At 47.6% G+C, this 20364-nt stretch overlaps 1 protein-coding gene across 6 annotated transcripts in view; it reads left to right on the top strand.

Moving 5' to 3' along the window:
• Positions 1-20364, top strand: part of IQSEC2 (IQ motif and Sec7 domain ArfGEF 2) — a 76709-nt gene that overhangs the window by 31026 nt on the left and 25319 nt on the right. For 2 of the 6 annotated variants that reach the window (XM_045832605.1, XM_045832620.1), the window contains exon 3: positions 5543-5638. The exons of 1 other annotated variant lie outside the window; for it this stretch is intronic. In XM_045832605.1, the coding sequence (XP_045688561.1) occupies positions 5543-5638 (96 nt within the window). Of the gene's footprint in view, positions 1-3467; positions 3596-5542; positions 5639-15045; positions 15132-20364 lie in introns of those variants that run through there. 3 more of the 6 variants (XM_045832615.1, XM_045832618.1, XM_045832616.1) reach the window with 3 other exon arrangements.

The raw sequence follows: 20364 nt of genomic DNA on the forward strand, positions 1-20364 counted from the left end.
CGTCCACCCATGTATTCAATCATTCACTCACGGGTGACGTGCCAGGCACTGATGTGCTAAATTAAATGCAGTTGATAACGATGATGAGTAATAACAGACTTCTTCTCTGAGGAAACTCACTGTCGTGTAGGCCAATGGGCAAGGAAACAATTACAGAGAATTACAGGGGAAGTGTAGGGTGCTGTGGGAGCACCCAGGAAGTATACCCAACCCAGCCTGAGGGTCATGGAGGCTTCTCCAAGCTGACATCTAAGCTGAGAGCTGGAAGACGAGTAGAAGTTAGTAAGGTGAGGGGTGGGGCGGGGTGGGGTGAGGAGAAGTGGAGAGTGTTGCAGGCAGAGCCAAAGTGCATGCCAGGGCGGTGGAAGTGGTGTTCAGCACTTATGTTTGTGACTTTCGAAGGCTGTATGTGCAGTGCGATGGCCCTGTCATGACAAGTGGTCTGGAAAGTGGGCAGAAAGTACATTGGGAGGCTGGAACGGGGACCCTGGTCAGTGAGGCCACGAGCTGAGGAGCTGCAAGACCCAACAGCATTTTTCCTGCTTCCAGGCTCTGGAGACGGGCGGTTTGCATGTAAGGCCCTGGGGCCCGGCCCAGCCAGCATCAGACCATGATTTCAGTGCTCACAGTGCCCTCGAGTGTCCGTCAGCCCATCTTGCAGCCTGCACCTCTATGTGGATTGTGTGTCTCCTACTAACACTGGCTTGTGTGACTAGGTACCTTGTACTGGATGCTGGGGACACTGAGATAAATAAGACACAGTCCCTGCTCACAGAACTCCTCGCCCAGAAGAGGCAACAGAGTGCTGAGAGAAGCACATGGTGGAAAGGACACAGGGGAGGGGTCAGAGCGGGCTTCCAGAGCCCAACAAGCTCTGAGCTAGCTTGTAAAGAATGAGAGGGAGCTAAAGATGTGGGGACAGGGTGATGGGGAATGGCCTTTTGAGCAGAGGAACGGCACAGGCAAAGATAGGCTGACAACAGAGCAAGAGAGAATTGCAAGCACTTCTGTCTGGGAGGAGCATGGGGTGAAGATGGGGCAGGCAAATGAAACTAGGTGGAGGGGAGGGGTAGGGGCCAGCTCAGAGAAGGTTCTAGGATGCCTCCCACTAGCTCAGTGTAGGCACTTGTGCGTTGACTCGTGTAAGGACCTTGCCTATTCTTTTGGGACCACAAAGTCATCTGAGGATCTGATGAAAGCCATGCTCTCCCCAGATACGTACTATCACTCATTAATATTTGTCATACAACTTCAGGGCCTTCAGCGACATCCCCTATGCCTATTCATGAACTGCGGGCTGCCAAATTGTTCTTAGTATAAATACTAAAACTTTATTGTGGCCTCTGAGGCTGTGCAAGATCGGGCCCCTGCTTATATCTCTAGACTCACCTCTCTTCCTTTTGCTTTTTCCACTCAGCCCCTTTGGGCTCTTTGCAGTTCCAGGAGATAGATACCCCCTCGGGTCCTTTGCCCAAGGTTCCTCTGCCTGGAACATTCTCCCCTGCTACCTCCACTTTTACCTAGCTTAATTCCATTAGTTGTTGAATGTCCGTTTCCTCTCATTTGGGTATAAGCTCCATGAGATCAAGACATTGGCTACCTTTAGTCACTGCTGTGTCCATCCCCCAGCCCAGTGCCTGGCCCACAGGATCTATAAATCAGTGAATGAAGGCCTTGGCAGTGCCCCATGGCCAAGTCAAGCTCCTCATCCACAACTCCTTCTTCCCTTCAGCTTCTGGTGGGTCCTCACATGAATCTCCCCAACATATTCAGATAGTCTGAATTCCAGGAATGGCCCAGATTGAGATATTTTCCTAGAAACAGTCCCTTCCCTGAAACCAACAGCCTTCCCATGGGTGTCCCTCACCTCTGTGGGAGAGGGGTCAGACTCTGTCAGGCTCGAGCTGAGACCATTCATCTTGTGCACATTCATCTCACTGAATCCTCACAAGAACCTGTGAGGGAGGAATTGCCACTTGTCTTTTATAAACTGAGCTTCAGAGGGGTTACCAGCTGAAAAGTGGCCAACCTGGGACTTGTGCTTGGCTCTACCAGGCACCAAAGTGAAGGCTCTTGACCTCACCAGAGAGGGGAAGGGGCTTGCCTAAGGTCACACAGCATCAGCCTTAGGGCCAGGACTAGAATTTCTGTCTCTGAACTCCTGCCAGGCCAAGAGGAAGGTTTGGGCCAGAGGTGTAGCTCTTAACACAAAAAAATGTAAATGGGCACCAGGTTCAGCTGTGGCAGGAACTAGGAGAGGTGCTGAAGGAGATGGAAAAGAGCAGGGGCTGAGTCCAGAGTCCTGAGGACCAGTGGGGCGGGGTGGGGGGAGGCTTTAGGAGGAGGCAGAGGAGGCCGCGAAGGGCCCACAGATGCCAACCTTGTGGTGGTCCGGAGAGCCTGTCTCTCTCAGCAGCTTTGGCTTTCTTGAGAGGAACCAGCTGCCCCGGCAGGGAGGCAGGAAGGCTGGCCTGTTGTCTGTCAGCTTGTATTCCTTCTAGATCACTGGCCCCCTGGCCCCTCCCAGGGCTGCCTTCTGCTCAGAACAGCCAGGGGCCTAGGCTCTGGGGCCATGAAAGGACAAGAATGCTGTGAGCTGGATCTGGGGTACTCTTCAGGACCCACACATCCTTCAGATCCTCCACATTCTCTCCTTTTGCCAGCCCCACCCATGTGGAGGGGAGAGATTACTGTAGTTGGTAGTTGGGGAGTCAGGGCATCTGGATTCCAGTCTGACTGGCTGCATGAACTCCAATAAGACTTCCCCTCTCCAGGCCTCAATTTCCCCATCTGTAAAATTAGGCAGGGAAATGTCCTTGGGAAAACAGCCTCTTGATTGTGAATGGCGGTTCTTCTGATTTTTGCTCTTCTCTACAGGGAGCTTTTTTCTCAGCAGTCCAGAAAGCAACACAGAATAGAGTGAGAACTTTTGCTGTGGTCAGGAATACTGGCCAGGGCCTCATCTTGATTTCCCAAGATGAGTGATTTGAATTTTACTTGATCTGGAGCATCCCAGAACAACAACCAAATGGTTTCATTAGCTGTGCTGAGGAAGAGGATGTTTGTGAAAAGCTTCTGTAGAAAGGTTTCTACGTTCACAAGGCAGCAACATGGCCGAGGGGGTGGATTACAGATTTGGGAATGGCCAAAACAGGTCCCGATCTTACAGTTCTGCCACTCACCAGCTATAGTGCTTGTGCTGTGTTGCCTAACATCTCTGCATCTCGGTTTTGTCTTCAGGAGATGTAGGGCTAGTGACACAGACTTGACAGGGTGCTTGGGGTGATTCCAGTGGAGGTGCACATAGGGAGTCCAGCCTGCGGTTTGGCCCAGAGGAGTCACTGTGAGCTCTCATAGCTGCTTCCTCTTACCAGGACTTCCCAGCCCTCCTGGGGGAGCAGGGGAAGGAGCAAAGTTTCCAGTTGCAGTCTGGCCTACAGCCCGGCTGTCCTGGCCCCGCCTCCTTGGTTCCTCCTTCTAGGGAAGGGCTGGGGAGGAGGGTTTGGTGACACGGTGGAGGCACCGCCCGCCCGGGCCTGGGGGCCTGCCTGCGGGAAAGGTTCAGACTCATGGAGCCCCCCGGGAGGAGTAGCAGGTAGGAATCTGGCACCCCAACCCCTGTAGACTGACCCCCTCCCTTCCTGCTCAGGCCTGGACCTAGTCCCTGGGCTGCTGATTCAGCAGCCTCCTGGCTTCCTGGTTCCTGGCTCCCCTCTTGGACTCTAGGAGGGCCTTTGGCTTGGAGGAGGGAGCCAGCTGGAGTGGGTAAGCCCTTGGACATCAGCGTGCCCAGCACCGTTAAGACCCTGGAGTCCTGAGTAGCGCAGTCCGTGGCCCGGGAGAGTTGTGATTGGTGGCTGCCTTGGGGTGCAGTGTGGCCCAGCACTGCAGGACTCCAGATAGCCACAGAGATTCGCTGATACCAACATTCCCGCAGCCTTAGGGTCTCTGAGTCTCAGGGTTAATGAGATAATGAGTCAAGGACTTAGGCTTGTGAGTGGCACATAGATGGCAGTTGAGAAACAGTCATTTTCATGATGATGGTGATTTAGAGTGTCTGATAAGAAGAGTCTCAGAATCCAAGATTCGGAAAGATTCTAAGATTTGGGTACCCTCACATTTGCAGAAAGTGAGATAGCGGGCAGCTGGCCTGGCCTGCAGCCACATCTTCAGGCCTTTATTTGGGCTCTTGAATGCCGGGCCCTGGCCAAAACCTCCCTTCAGAAGTTGTTGGGGGGCAGGGGCTGGCTGACCTGGAAGGACCTGCCCCACTACCAGCATCTGCCCTATGCTGGGTAGGGGAGGGAACAGGCCCTCAGCCTCACTACCCTGCCGTCACTCCTCTCCCTTTCCATTCTCTGGACTTTAATCATGAGGAGCAGGAGGCAGAGGGGCCTTTGGACCCTGCACTAGGGGTGGGTACACAGCGCTGGGAGGCAAAACATGGGCCCTCTCCTGGGGTGGGGGTGCAGCACTGGCCTTGGAAGCAAAGACCTCTGCTCCTTGGAACTACCCTGTCCTCTGGCTAGCTGGGCTCCACCTGCCCACCTACCCCCTAGTCCCATCCTGTCACCAAGACCACTGAGACCTTGTCAGCTCTCCTCCTCCCTCTCTTCTCTTCTCCTCTCCTCTCCTCTCCTCTCCTCTCCTCTCCTCTCCTCTCCTCTCCTCTCCTCTCCTCTCCTCTCCTCTCCACTCCTCTTGCACTCTCTGCCTCTCCCTGTCTTCTCTCTGTGTCCTTTGTCTGGCCCTTTCTCTGTCTTCCTCTTCCTCTGTCTTTCTCCAGTTCTGTCTCACCTTTTCCTTGTCTCTTTCAGTTTCTGGCTGTCTCTCTTCCTCTCCCCCCTACAGTGTTTCTACCACCCACCTGGCCTGGGCTCTTCCCCCTCTTTTGACCCAGAGCTTTGCCTCTCTCCATCCCTCCCTCCCTTATTGTGAGGAATATTCTATAAAGGGAGCCCCCCCCCTACATCTTTTGCCTTTCTCTTTCATCCCTCACTTCCCCCATCGCTCTTCCCTACTCGTGTGGCGTCTGGTGTGAGGAGGGCTCCCTTCCCCCTTCCCTGCTGTGGTGTGCCAGTGTCTCCGTGGCCAAGGTCCCCACGGAGTCACCTGGAACACAGGAGGCCCAGCCCAGCTCTTTTGTCTCTGCTGCCCCCTGTTGTCATTGTGTTCTGTTTGTGGTTCGAGTGCCGTCCTCTCTTTCTTGACTTTGTGGTTTTTTCTTTTTTTCTTCCTTCCTTCCTTCCTTCCTTCCTTCCTTCCTTCCTTCCTTCCCTCCTTCCTTCCTTCCTTCCTTCCCTCTTTCCTTCCTGCCCTCCCTTTCTCCTTTTCCTCCCTCCTTCTTGCCTCCCTACCTCCCAACCCCCCTCTTCCATTCCCTGTCCTCCACCTGTCCTGCACCGCCCCTTCCTCTTACTCTTCCCTTCCCCCTACTCACTCTCACATCCTTGTCCCCATCCCCCACCCTGCCTCTCCCCTCCCTCCCTGTCTTTCTCTCTCTCTGTATCTCTTTCTCTCTCTGTCTCTCACTGTCTCTCAGGTCCACAGCGTCTCATACTCTACACCAGTATTGCTGTCCTACTCAGGTCCTTGACTCCATGAAGCTTCCCCCCTCAGGCAGGCTGGCAGAGAGCAGGTAAGAGCTAGACCCACCCCTCCCCCAATCCTTCACCCATCCAGACAAATGTGCAATATCATTGCCAGACCCTCTCCCCATCTCCCTCTAGCCCCTGGAGTGACTGTGGAATGGGTGTCTGAGCATGTGAGGAGAATGATTGGGGGACCAGGTCAGGAAACCAAAGAGGACTTTCAGAACGTGTTCATAATTGATTGGTCCTTCCTTAAAAATTCTTCCCTAGATACCTGTTGCCAAAAGCAGGAGTGGTTGGCCCTAGAATATGTAATGTTTGAACTGTTTTAAAGGATGAGTAAGAGTTTGCCAGTTGGATAGGATGGGGAAGGGCGTTAAGTGTGAGGAAAACTCTGCTCACACCTTTGCAAAACAACGTTATTGCCAGGTTAATTGGAAAACACGTTTTACATTTTCTAACTATAATGCAATAAAATGAAACATTAATATCAGTGGTAAAAAGACTAGGTCCATTTGAAAGTTTAAAAATCCTAATCCTAAAGAGGAAATAAGAATGGAATTTATGGACTGTTTAGAATAACTGCTGAGGACAACACGACATATAAAAACCTATGATATACAACCATGGGGGTCCCAGAAGAAAATGTGTAGTCTTAAATGCTTCTATTAGAGACAAGACAGTTCAAATTAAATGAACTAATCATTCCATTCAAGAATGTAGAAAAAGAACGACCAAAAGAAAGTAGAATAAAGTAATTACTGTAGATAAAACCAGAAATTAATAAAATAGAAAACAAAAGATTTCATGAACTAAGAGGTGGTCGGTCTTTCAAAAGACCAGAAACCAGGACAGACCATTCTCAGGCAGATATGTCTGAAAAAAAAAAAGGCAAGAAAACATAAGTAAAATAAAGTGTGACAAAAAGGATTTAACTATAGAATCTGAGGAGACAAAAAAAGTAATAAGAAAATACTTTGTGTAATTTTATGCCAATAAAATCTAGATGAAATGGGTGGTTTTCTAGGAAAATATAAATTACCAAATGACTTAAGGAATGGCAGAATATAACAGTATAGAATAAATTTAAAACATGGACCAAGTGTTCTCCTCAGAGACAGTACCAGGCCCATTTGGTATTATGGAAGTTCTATTGAATCTTGAAAGATCAGATGACAGGAAAAGATCAACAGCTTCCTAGTTCATGCCATAAGGTTATTATAACTGGGCAGGCTTAGACCAAAAATAAAAAAAGAGGAAAACTATAGCCTAATCTCACATATTAATAGAGTAAAAAATATTTTAATTATCAAACTGAACCCATCAGTGTATTAAAAAAATGTGTCATGACAAATGAAGCTTTGTTCCAGTAGTGCAGGGATTGTTCAACATTAGGAAAGATGTCATTGTAATTAATTACATTAATACATTAAACAGAAGAGATCCTATAACTACTTTCATAAATGCTGAAAAAAATCATCTGATAAAATTACACATTCATTCTTAATTTAAAAAGTCTTAGTGAGTGTCTTGCTGCGCTGGGGTAATCTGTTACACAGTAAGAGATAACTAGTACAGTAAGCAAGGAATCAATGCAAACTGCCTTAACTTGCTAAAGACTTTTTGTCAGAAACCAAAAACAATCATCAAATGTAACAGGGAACTACTAGATAAATTTCCATTAAATTCAGGAACAAATAACATGACTGCTATCACTGTCATTAACCATTGTTTTTCTGGAAGTTTAACCTATGGGATTAAAAAAAGACATAAGCCTTGGCTGGTGTGGCTCAGTGGATTGAGCATGGGCCGGGGCACACCACAGGGTTGCTGGTTCGATTCCCAGTCAGGACACATGCCTGGATTGCAGTCCAGGTTCCCACTAGGGGGCGCATAAGAGGCAACCACACATTGATGTTTCTCTCCTTCTCTTTCTCCCTTCCCCCGTCTAAAAATAAAATAAATAAAATCTTTAAAAAAAGAAATAAGTGGTATAAATATTGGAAAGAAAGAGTTAGCGTGATTTGAAGATGATATGGGTGTCTAGTTAGATAATCAAACAGAATAAAAAAGAAAATTATTAGAATAAGAAAATTCAGTGAGATGGGTAGATACAAAATAAGTAAACACCTAAAGTATTAGCTTCTCTGAATACTAGCAATAGCTAATTAGAAAACACCATACATAATAAATATTTCATTCACAATAGCAAAAAAATAAAATTCCTAGGAATTTACAAGAAATGTAGAATAATTTTCTATAGATAACTATAAAATTTCATCAAAGGCTATAAGGAGATTTGAATAAATCAAGAGTCCTATCCTATTCCTGGATGGGGAGATTCAACATGGTAAAAATGACATTTTCCACCTAATTTGGTCAAAAGGTTCAGTGCATTGCTCATTAAGTTTTCAGTGATATTTTCTTTGAGAATTGAGCAATTGGATTTTAAAGTTCATTTGGAAGAGTAAATGCCCATCAATTACTAAGAAAGTTTTTTAAAAGAACAGTGAGGGGGTCTTGCCCTATTACATACAAAAACTTATCATTAAACTGCAGTCATTAAAAATATTTTATCATCACAGAAATAGAAGAATACATAAATGAAACAGTAAAGAGTTTAGAAACAAATCCATATATTCATATAGGAATTGAATTTATGATAAAGAACACATTTCAAATCAGTGGGGAGTCAACAAATGGGATGGGACTATTGGCTACTACTTGGGGGAAAATTAGGTTAAACCCTTAACCTCATACATAAACAAATACAAAAAATAAAGATGCGCAAGTACCAAAAGAAAGTACAGAACATTTTTTATAATATTAGGGTAAGAAGCTTTTCTGAACATGACTTAAAAATGCACAAGCTATCAAGCAATAATTTTGACTATATTGAAATTAAGAACTTCTTTGTGGAGAAAGATACTATACACAAAGTTAAAACACAACCAATAGGCTAAGAGAAAGTATTTGTTACACAGATATCAGGCAAAGGTTAATACCTCTGTCTGTAGCTATGTGGTCTCCTAGAAATCAACAAGAAAAAGTCATGCAACCCCTTTAAAATAGAGAAGATACATGATTTGGCAACTCAGGGAAGAAATAGACAACTAGTTAATGAATGGGAAAGGATGCTCAAGCTTACTAATAGCTAAAGAAATGTGTCTAAAACAACAATGAAGTATCGGTTTTAAAGTGCCAAAATCTAAACTATTGAAAGTGTTGTAAGGAAACAGAATCCCTCACTTACCTTGATTGGAGTGCAAATTGGTACCATTTTTTTAAGAAAATAGGACAATTTGTTAGTTGCCACCAGAGTCTTAAATATCATATGCTTCCAAGCTGGGAACCACGTCTGGAAGCTAGATTTCTCCACAGTTTTACTGCTAGATGCGCCCCAGTTTGGCCAGCAGAGGCCTTTCCTGAAATACCTCAATTCCAATCGCAAATATAAATCATACTGTGCAACTCTTTATCATAGGCCCTTGTAGGATAGCATTCTCAGCCGACTCTTAATGAAAAGGTTGCATGCCGTATGCCTCTCAAAATAAAAACGGGATTATATAAGAAGAAATACTCTTTAGTTTTAACCAGTTTATAAAAACGTTAAAGCAATAGAAATAACTTTTATCTACATTTTAAACAAAATGTATATTCCTTTGGCCCAGCAGTTCATTTTTTAGGAACCTGTCCTTCAGAACTACTTGCAGACATATGCAAATATACTCATCCTAGCATTGTTTGTAGTAGTGAAAAATTAAAGCAACCTAAATGTCCATTGGAACTGCTTTTCCTTCATGATCCATCATACTATGGATTACTCTGCAGCAGATGAAAAGTAAAAGGCTTATCTCCACATACTGGCATGGAAGGACCTCCAAGACTTATTGTTACATGAAAAAAGCAAGTTGCAAAACAGGGCTTATGATATGAGCCCATTCATGTAAGGAAAACAAAACCCCCAAAACAACAATGACAACAGGTTTTTTATACCCTGTCATAATTTCAAAAGTACTGGCCCTTTTATTGCCCTCCTCCTCTATGTCTTTTTCCTGTATCCAGTGTTTAGATTTTAATAACTAGCTCAAAGGCCACCCCATTCATTTAGCAAGCATTTGTCCTTCCTGCTCTCTGTTAGGCCTTGAATTGAACCTTGAGTGGGATATGGGAATGAAGTGTATCTGGTTCTACCATTAGGAAGCTTACGTTTAGAAGGGAGAGAGACACATAGACAATGACAGCATAGTGTGGTTTGGATTGAGACACAAGTAGCCTCAGAGGGCTGCCAGAGAAGGTACACCTAATGCTATCTGTCCACCTACAGGAGGGGATGTGTGTATTGAGTGTTGAAAGAGTAATAGCTTTCCTTCTTCCCCCAGCCCTGCCAGAAACGGTTGTCCACGTTTGGCTCTTCCAAGTGGGATGATCTAATTGTGGGGGGGGGGGGAATGGTTGAGTCAGTACTTTCATTCAAGTCCAAGTTTGGCCTCTTGCTAACTCTATGACTTTAGACAAGCCATTTAACCTCTGAGCCTCTGTTTCCTCATCTGTGTAATGAGAATAATGCCTACTTACCTCTCAGGGCTGATTTTAGGATTGGAAACAATATATGTAAAACTCCTGGGTGGCTATCAACTCTTGAAGGGCAGGGACTATCCATGTTTTATTTTCCTCATGTCCAAATGCATAGCATCAGATTAGCTTGGATCTAAAAGCTGTACATGTCTGGGGATGGTTCTGGAGAAGAGAATGGGCCTGACCATGGTGGGGCTTTGGGATGAGGAGTCTGAGAGTAGTACATGGGAATGGAGGGGATTGCACCAAAAGAAGGGAGAGCCAGGTGCCTAGCCTTGTGTAAGGTGACACAGGAGCGGAAGTCAAAGTAGGTGGCTCTTGGAAATGGAGCCCAGGCAGGGCATTCTGGCCTTGGTTCTTGGTCCTGTTTATTCGTTGATGCCATCTCTGAATCTCACAGTCCAGGGCAGGGAACCATGGTGGACCAATACTTGCACTGGTGCCAACACATATCGATTTCAATCCCAACCCTGTTACTCACTAGCTGAGTGACCTTACACAACTCACTTCACACCTCTGCGCCTAGCTCTTTCTCTGTGAAAAAAAATACACAATACCATCAGCATCATGGAGCTTGTTTATAGAGGAGTAGATGAGGTCATAAGTAGAATTCACCTTGCTGAGTGCCTGGCACACAATGGGTGCTAAAAAAAAAAGCATAGCAGTTATTAGTATTCACTTCAGTAGACACATGGCATTCTGCTGTGGCTCCAGCTTATGCTGAGTAATGGTTCTTGCCTTTCACAAATTCCCAGTCAGTAGGGGAGACTGCGAAGGGCTATAACAAAGGAGAGAACAGGGGGCTGTGGAAGCCCAAAGGAAGGGATCTGGCCCCATCTAGGTCTGATGCAGCTCAACTTAGCCTAAGTGCTAAGCCTTAGGGGATGAGTAAGCGTTAGCCAGGGACAGAAGGGTAAAGTGTGGAAGAACATTCCAGGCAGAAGGAACAGCATATGCAAAAGAACCTGGATGTTATTGGGTAGGGCCAGGTTCTTAACCTGGGCTGTATGGGTCCCAGCTGGGCTTTGTGGCCCATGAACCTCCTGAAATGGAATGAAAAATGTTAGCTCTGGCTGGCGTAGCTCAGTGGATTGAGTTCAGGCTGTGAACCAAAGTGTCGCAGGTTCGATTCCCAGTCAGGGTACATGCCTGGGTTGCAGGCCATGACCCCCAGCAACCGCACATTGATGTTTCTCTCTCTCTCTCTATCTCCCTCCCTTCCCTCTCTGAAAATAAATAAATAAAATCTTATAAAAAAGAAAAAAAATGTTGTGTGGGTATAGGTGCGTGTATTTTTTTTTTTTTTTTTTGGTCAGGAAGATGGTTAATGACTGTCATTAAATGCATGAAAGGTTTGTGTTTCTTGGAAAAGGTTAAGGACCAGTGTTTCTGGTGAAGAACTGTCATGTGAATGGTTTCTAAATAAGAGAGATGTTGAGTAAAATTCGTGATTTAGAAACATCATATTAGCAGTATAAAAAGTGGATTCTATGCACAGAGGTCAGCGGGAAGGCCCAAACTGGAGTGTTAGAATAAAGTAACGGCTTTGAACTGGGCTGCCATTGTGCTACTCCAGTGGGAAGCACTCACAGATAAGCGTTTCAGCTTCAAATTAGGAACTCTAAATCCTTTGAGAGCTGTTATTGAGATAGACCCAATAGAAGGTGAGAGAAAAGGAGGAGGCAAGGATGTGTCAGTGTCAGCAGATATCTGGGGGGCCATAAGTCCAAGGTAATCATGCAGAAGGAAAAAGGTACTTCTATTAGTGCTCACCCAGTACCCAAAGTCTTTGGTCCCTGACATAATTACTACCTTCTATTCTACTCCTGATACTTGGAGATCCCAAGGGACATTGCAGACAGTTCTTTCTCTATGGTTTTGGGAGAGGAATTACTTCTGCTTTGTGAGTTTTCTGCAGAAAGTAGTGTTTGAGCTGGTCATTTGAAGTCCATAAAGATTCTGAGAGATAGAGGTAGGAGAGGATGCTCTGAGAGTGTAAACAAAGGCCTGGAGGTGAGAAATGGTGAAATGAAGCATTGGACTGCGTGATTAGACGTGCCTTAAACAGCTGTCTGGGGAGTTCAGGCTTCTTGTTTGTGGTAGGCCGCTGGAGAGCCTCGAGTACTTCCTGAGTAGGGAAAATGATATGATCAAATTAGCACTTTAGAATGAAGGGAAACTAGGGAGGAGGCTGTTGTAGTAATCAGAGAGAGAGAGAGAAAGAGAGAGAGAGAGGCTAAAATAGTGGCCGTGGGGATGGAGCAGAGGAGATGGATTTGAGAGGTGACTGGGAGGAAGAGAAGACTGGAGTTAGAGACTAAAAAGGTAATGCGTGGGGGCTCAGCCTCTGCCTAGCACGGCTGGCAGCTACCTCCTTCACCTGTCTGTTACAGTTGTCCCTTCCCACTGTGCTGCAATTATGGGAAGGAGGAGAAGGGACATGCCATTTGCTTAGTCTCTGCCATGCGTCTGTCCCCTCTCCACAAGGCTGCAGTGGAGTGCGGAAGGCGATGAGGTCAAGGGTTTGCATAGGGGGTAACTAGTACATTCGGTGCCTGCCTGCCTGCCTGGAATGACACATAGAAGGGGGGGCTTGGGGGTCAAGGAAGGTACCACTTACACTTGAGAAGGGCTACGGAACAGCACATACCCCAGCAGGAAGTCCAGGTCAAACGTAGGAGGACAGCCTCCCTGAGCAAGCAAGAGTGTCAGCTGTACCCGGCAATCTCAGCAGCAGCAAGTACCTGTGGAGGACTTCCAGGCAGAACTGAGGTGGGCTTTCTTAGCTAAGACAACAAGAGGTGGTTAAAGCAGTCTTGGAACATCCCAGGTAGCTGATTCCAAGAAAAAAACAAACAGTGTATATGAATCAGCTGACAGAGTAATAAAGACTTTATCTATGATTTTAAAAAAGATAATGGGTAAGGGGTGGAGGTAAATGAGGGTGGAGTTCACAGTAAGTTGTAGTGTTCAGACGTAGCAACGTGTTCATTCCTTCAGCAAATATTCCAGGCACTGTGCTGGGGCTTTGGGACATAGCACTGAACCAAACCATTGCCTGTCCTGATAGATCTTACAGTGGGTGAGACAGATACTCAATAAATAAGCAACTAAATATGTAGACTGTCTGGTGCAACACCTGGGGAAAGAACATCAGTGCAAAAGCTCTGAGGCAAGCGTGTGCTCATTATGTCTGAGGGACATCAGAGAGGCCAGTATGATTGGAGAGTGAACAAGGGGCAAGAAGAGTAGAAAATGAAGTAGTAGGGGCCAGATGATGTATATATAGTCTTTGGGAGCTATTTACCAGGTAGAATTGGGGGGATTTGGTGACTGGAATTGCTAAAGGAACAGGGAGCATCTGGGGTGACTCTAAGGCTTGTTCTGGGCTTGGGCGACTGGATGGTTGGTGGTGCCTTTCACTAAGGTGGGAAATGCAGGAGGATAGGTTTGCATTGGTTAGATGGTGAGTTAGAGGTTCCCGTGAGCTCTGAAGTCCCTAAGGACCATCCCGGTGGAGCTTCCTGCAAGCATTAGTCTTGATGGGTCTGGGGACCCAGGAGAGAGAACATGATAGAGAGAGAGCTTCAGGGGTCCTCAGCATACCTCAGTTATGGAATGGAATGAGATCAGTGACAGTGTGGAATGAAAGAGGAGAGGACCAGAGCAGAACTGGGTAGGAGGTACTAACACATAAGGAATGGGGAGAAGAAGAGGAGCTGGGGGTGGACAGAGAAGTAGGAGGAGAGCCAGCAGGGAGTGGGCTCACTGAAGCAGAGGAAGGAAAGAGCCCTCTGTGCACGGGTGGGGGTGGGGCTTGTTAAGAGTGGCAAATGTTACAGTTGGGGAAGTAAGATGAGGGTGGAAGAGAGTCTATTGGTTTTAACCACTAGGAGGTCCTGGGTGACCTTACTGAGAGCAGTTTCTGTGGCTTGGTGGGCACACGAGGCAGATTGCAGTGGGTTGAAGAGCTTGTGGGAGGTACTGAAATGGAGATGGCCAGTGTAGACAAATTTCTCAAGAAGCTTAGCTGTGAAGAGGAGACAGGGGCAGTGAGTGCTAGAGGGAGATGTGGGGGCAGATAGAGGGTTTTTTATTCCCATATGGAAGAGAGTTGAGCTTCTATAAATGTTGGTAGAAAGGAGGCACAGAGAGGGAGAGGTTGAAATACAGGAGGGAGAGGGGATGATTGCTCTGGAGGAGGTATCAGGGGTGGGCTCCAGAGCCCGGGTGGAGGGACTGGCCTTAAATAGCATAGGAAAGGAAAGCAGAGGTGGTGGTGGTAGTGGGGGAGGGAATACAAGGGCACTGAGGGTATGGTGAAAGGAATGCTTCAGGAAGGTTCAAAGCAATAAATGGAGATCCCTAACCAAGGGCATGGTTGCTGGAGCTAGGAGGAGGCAAAGAATACTTCTGGTTGGGAATCAGGGAGGACTTCCTGCAGGAAGCAACATTGGAGCTGGACCATGAAGTTCAGATGGGATTTCCATAGGTAAAGATCTGTGCAGAAGGAAGAAACAGAATTAGGAAAGTCCTAGAGGCTGGGCATACTGGTGGAATGATGAACAAGGTAGTTTGGTGAAGGCCGGGCATGAGTGAGCAGGATAACATTGATCCCATTGATGATGACAGTACTAACAACAGTTACCATGCACGAAGCACCAAACCTACCTGGTGGTAGGTGTGTTACACACTTGAATTTATTCCCACTGAGCGCTGCAGAAGAGGTATTTCCTCCTTTTGCAGATAAGGACAATAAGTCCTAGAGAGGTGAAGAAGTGGAGCCCAGCTGATCCTGCTAGTAGGTGGTGGGGCTGACAATTCAAACTCAGGTCTGTCTGACTCTAAAGCCGGTGCTTCTTCCACCTGACAGGAAAGGCCAGGTGAAGCTATAATGTGGGGGAGCCTTGAATGCCAAATTGAGGAGTCTGAACTTTATCCAGGAAGCAATGGGGAGCCAAGGTGGGTGTCTGAGCAGAAGATATGTGGTCGAAGGTGGGCTTTAGGAAGGCTAATGTAGGCCAAAAGTGTAGGAAGAAGAAATCAGGAAGTGGCTGCAGTGTCAGAGTGAAGGGTAGCAGGGGCCTGGCCTGCATATGAGGGAAGTGAGCAGTGGGCCTGGAAGATTATTTGTTCCTCATGACAGCCTTGAGAGGTACAGAGTTTTCTTCTCCTTTTATAGATGAGGAATGGGAGACTCAGAAAAGGGGAGCTGCTTGTTCAGGACTTGAGCCCTGGTTCATGTGATTTGGTTGACTCAGGGGCTCTGTGGAACAATGTGTCAGAGGGAACTCTGAGTATGAGGAGGCTTGTGTGTGCATGCATGTGTGCGTGCGTGTTTGTGTGCACATGTGTGTGTACATGCCTGTCTGTCTGTGAGATGGACAACAGTGCCTTCCCTTGCCTATCCTCTTTCCTTCCCACTTCTTCCTAATCCTCCACTTTCCTAGATTCCGTACCTACTGCCTCCCCCAAGCCCAGGGGTCCGGGAGTGGGGTGATAATGTTTCATTGGGTCTCCTCAGAAGATCAGGCTCCTCACTCCAAGGCACCTGCCCCTCCTCCACCACCGCTCCCAGGTCTGCTGTCTCGCCATCAACCTCATGAAGCTATAGCGAAGCTCCAGTGACTGCCACATGCAGACTGGCTCTTGGTACCGCTGTGTGGTACCCTAGGGTACTGTGTATCTGCAGTGACTCCTCCTTGCCTCTGTGGCACTTCTGTGTGGGTATAAGCGGCCACCTTGGGAATTAGATTCAGCTAATGAGCAGTGAACAATAACCACCACCGGGTTCCCATTGCTCTTATTTGCGAGGCACTTGCCATATGTTCCAGTCCTTTCAACAATCCAGTGGGGTTGGCATATGAGCCCCATTTTTGCAGACGAGAAAACTGAGGCTTCAAGAGGGGTGATAATACACCTGGGGACACGGCCTGGAAGCACTGGTAGAGCTGGCATTGCAACCCAGGTCTGTTGTGGCATTGCATCCAAAGTTGTGGGCTTTCCACACTCCATTTCTAAGCAGCTCCTATTTCCCCAACCCTGAGCTTTCAGGAAATATTGTACAAATCTTTGTCCTTCAAGGGTATAGTGGATTTCTAGGGCTAGTGCCAAGTTCACCCAAAGACCCTGGTGGGATGAGTCTGAGACTTGGACCTCCAGGGACTCCAGATTTAAACCCTGATTCTGCACATACCATCCAGGTATGTGACCTAAGCAGGTTATGTACCCTCTCTGAGCTTCAATTCCCTCATCTCTAAAATGTTGCAGCATTGTTGCAAGTTGGGGGGGGGGTGTTTAAATGAGATGATATATGCAAAGTGCCCTAGAGAGCAAGTTGCTACTATGTATTCAAATGAAGGTTGGGCCCCAGTCAGGTCAGAAGCGGAGTCTCTATACTCTGGGTAAGACCTGAAGACTGAGCCCAGCTTGGGTGTGTGTGTGTGGGGCGGGGGGAGCTGTCCTAGGAGGGAACCAGCCACAAGATAATCCGTTGCCCTGGCCTCCCCATTCTGACCCCCATCCTAGTCCCAACTCCCTGGTTCCAGCCCTTCACGTATCTCCCCTGCTCTGCAAACTAATGCCTCTGCCTCTCTCTGTCACCCGCCGCCTGTGGCCTCTACCCTGCCCTTCCTGGTCCCAGGGAAGAGGAGGAGGAGGAGACTGAGGAAGAGGAAGAGGAAGACGCTCATCAGTTCTGCTGTCCAGCCTCCGAGTGCAGCAGTCCCTCCTCTCGGTAACTGAGAGGACAAGGGTCATTTTCTATGCAGAAGCAAAAGCCTTAACCAGTCCCCCATGCCCCCTCCCCGCAATCCCCCATGGCACTCCATCCCTGCTTCAAGAACCAGATGGGCAAGCATCGTGCCCCTTCCTCCCCCACCTCCTTCTTCGAATTCCTACCCCTGCTGCCTCCCCTGGACTCCAGCCCCCAAATTATAAATGCTGGAGCCCTAGGTCTGACTCAAATGTGGGAGCAGCAAAGCTTGGAGCTTGGAACCTGGACCCTCCCGCAACTGCACCCCACTTCCCAGGCACCCTGAAGCCTGCCACTCCTGGAGAGGTCTCCCAATAACATCCCAAGGACCTACCTCTGTCCTCTGTGAGCACAAACAGAGATGCAGGGTGCCTAGGGCTCGGAGGACCAGCCTGCCTAGTTCCCCGTCGCTCGTTCCCTTGCTGTGGCCATTGCTGCCATCTCTCCCACTGCTTGAAGGCCTTGTCCCATGCCCCCTGCCACTCCCATAATGCTCTGTAAATAAGATCAGGAGGAAAAGGCCTTTCAGAGTGCGTGTTGCTGTGTACAAAGGAATTTCCATCAATAAAAGCTGATCTCTTCTCTCTGTCTGATGTATGTTCCACCCCACCCCTGCTTCCCTCCCCCTGTCTTCACCAGGGCCTTACCTGCTCTCCTATCCAGGGCTGGGAACAGGGTCTGGGAGAGAGAGTAGGGTTTAATTTGTGGTGTTGTTAACACCCAAAAGGCACCCAGTAAGTGAAGGAATGGTGTGGCATTCTCACCACGAGCAAGCCTGTCGCCTTCTACAGCCCGTCAGCCTGAGGAAGTGTGAGCTGGCCAACTTGGACATGTCACTTGGCCTCTCCTCGACCTAGTTGCCCCATGTGTGACAGGAGGAGGGAGGCCTGCTCAAAGGATCTCCAAGGGCTTCTCCAGCTCTGACATTCTGTCAATATGAGATGCTACAATTTTAAGAAGTTATGGATTTAAGATATGATTCAGTGATATATTCCATGCAGTCCTGTGGTTTCTGTTTCCAGAGTAATTTTGGATTTTCCAATACTGTGGTTTTAAGATTTCATGGTTCTCCCATTTCAGAAAAAATTTCTGATGGTATGATTTAATCTTCTGAGATATTAAGTCTTTGATTCTCTACTTTCAAGATTCTGATTCTGCAGTTTTAGGGATATCTGAATCTGAGGGGAAGCCATTTCTTCCACCCCAGATGCAATGACCCTGAATGTTTCCTGCACCTGCCAGAAGCTGGTTCTAAGAATCCCTGGAGGCTGTTGGCAGGAGGATGAAAGGTGCCCTTTAAGGGCTGTGGAACCCACATCTTGTATCATGTGTCTGTGTTAGCAGCAAAGCCAGGAGACCCCCTAAGTGGGCTGGTATCCTACTTTCCCTTTCTGAACCTTTGGCATTAGACGGATCTGGGTTTGCCTCTGGTTCTGCCGCTTATTCTCTCTGTAAACTGGAGCAAGGATTTCCTTCTCTTTGTGCTTGATTGTGCTTCCGATCACAGTGAGAATACATTTACCTCTCTGGGTTGTCACAAAGAATAGCAAGAAAACACAAGGAGCCCAGCATAGGGTCTGGTGTGTGGTTGGGTGAGTGCACAGTGATCGTGGCTCTTGTTCTGATTAAGGCCCACATGAGAGTCCCTCCTCCCCTTTCTTTCCTCCTTCCCTTCTGTATCTTCATTACATTGATCCCATCGTTTTTCCAGAGGCTCACCTCATTCCCTCCCTCATTACTTCACTCAGTGACTCAACTTATCTATTCATTTACTCATTCAAACTCTCATTTATTTCTTCCTTTCCTCCCTGCCTCACTTTGTCTCTCCCTTATTTACTCTTCCAGAAGGCACTGTGTGCAAGGCTTCAAGCTAAGTACTGTGAGGGATCAAAATTAAGATTGGCTGTGTTCGCCGTAAGTCCTCTATCTCTCAGGGGAGATGAGAAATCCCTTGGGAAAGTAGGCAGGTTGTGAAGGGTTGAAATGATTAAACAGATATGGCTTTAGTAATGAGCAAAATATGTTCTTGACCCAAAGAGGAGGGAAATAACAAGGTGGGCTGGGGAGTGGTATCCAAGAAGGCTTACTGGAGGAGAAGGGGCAAGAGTGGAAGGTTGGGAAGGGTTTGAATAGGCATTGAGAGGTAAGAAGTCAGTATAGGAGAGAGACAGAATGGACAGAAACCTGGTGGAGAGTTCTAGGGTCCTGTTGGGCAATGGTGCATAGATGGCTCTGTTTGGTTCTCCTGGGCATTGGATCTAGGTGACCTGTGTCTGAGGAGTAGGAGAACGTTGTAGGAGAACATTCTATTCTTCATTTGATTGCAGATAGAAGGAAGTAGGGAGCCAAGGGTCCATCTAAATGAAAGGACAAGGCAAGTCACGGTCAGATGGCCATCGTGGGAGCTGTGGCGTAGACCCCTGTGTAGGCAACTGAATTGACTGAGGGCCTGTGCTGTGGAAAGGGGGGGCGGTCCTGTCAGCTGTGAGGGAAACTCGTGTGCCTGTGCATACATGTGCATGTCTTTGTGTGAGCCTGGCAGGTGTATAACAGAAGTGAGAGACTGTGCACTGCTATATATCTGAGGGAATATGATTGTGTGAGGCTGGGTGTGAGGAATTCTGAATGGGTGAGGCCTATTGTATGAGGTGGCGACTTTATGTACCTGGTGGAGATAATCACAAGACTGTGTGTGGGTGGCTTTTACGCATATGGGACTGTGGCTTCTAGAGTGATAGTTGTCTCACAAGATGGTCACACAGACACACATGAAAACTACCTGTGCTCTTATGCTACCAAGGTGGCTGCTGAGCACTTGCAGTGTGCTGGGCCTGGGCCTGGAACTGGAAGAGCCAGAGAGATGAATCACACCAGCCATTGCCCTTGGGAAACAGGAAGAGGGTGAGGAATGGACACTTCAGTAGATAATCACAAGTTGGCTGGAGATGAGGACCACCTGTGACAGGAGTGTGCATAGTAAGGAGTAGCTGACCCTGTCAGGTTGTGAGTCAGAACCAACTTCCCAGGAGGGTTCGCCTGCCCCACATGCTGCAGGATGCAGATGAGCTTCCCTAGACCATGGTGGAGTCTGCTGGTGAAGGGGAGAGGAAGAGCATCCTGCACAAAAGAAGCCAAGGATGAGCCTGAGCCCAGGCATGGCAGTTTGGATCAGCTCGCCATATCCTAGGAAGTACAAGTAGCCTGCTGTTGCTCTTGTCTAGGAGCTTAAAGGTTGGGGAGGAGGAGGCTGGACAGATTCAGCTAAAAAGCTAAAAGGGGTGCACTGGCCTGTAAGGTAGGGGACTTGGGTTCTCATCCTGTGCGACCCTGGGCAAATCACTTTGACTATTGGCACCTCATTTTGGATTGAGAGGGTTGGGGGGATTCAGAAAGTCCATCCTAGTTCTGTGGATCTTGTACCCTCAGCCTCCCAAACCCATG

This window comes from Phyllostomus hastatus, unplaced genomic scaffold (genome assembly GCF_019186645.2).
Source record: "Phyllostomus hastatus isolate PE091 unplaced genomic scaffold, TTU_PhHast_1.1 phas_contig_10, whole genome shotgun sequence".
Taxonomy (NCBI): Eukaryota; Metazoa; Chordata; class Mammalia; order Chiroptera; family Phyllostomidae; genus Phyllostomus; species Phyllostomus hastatus.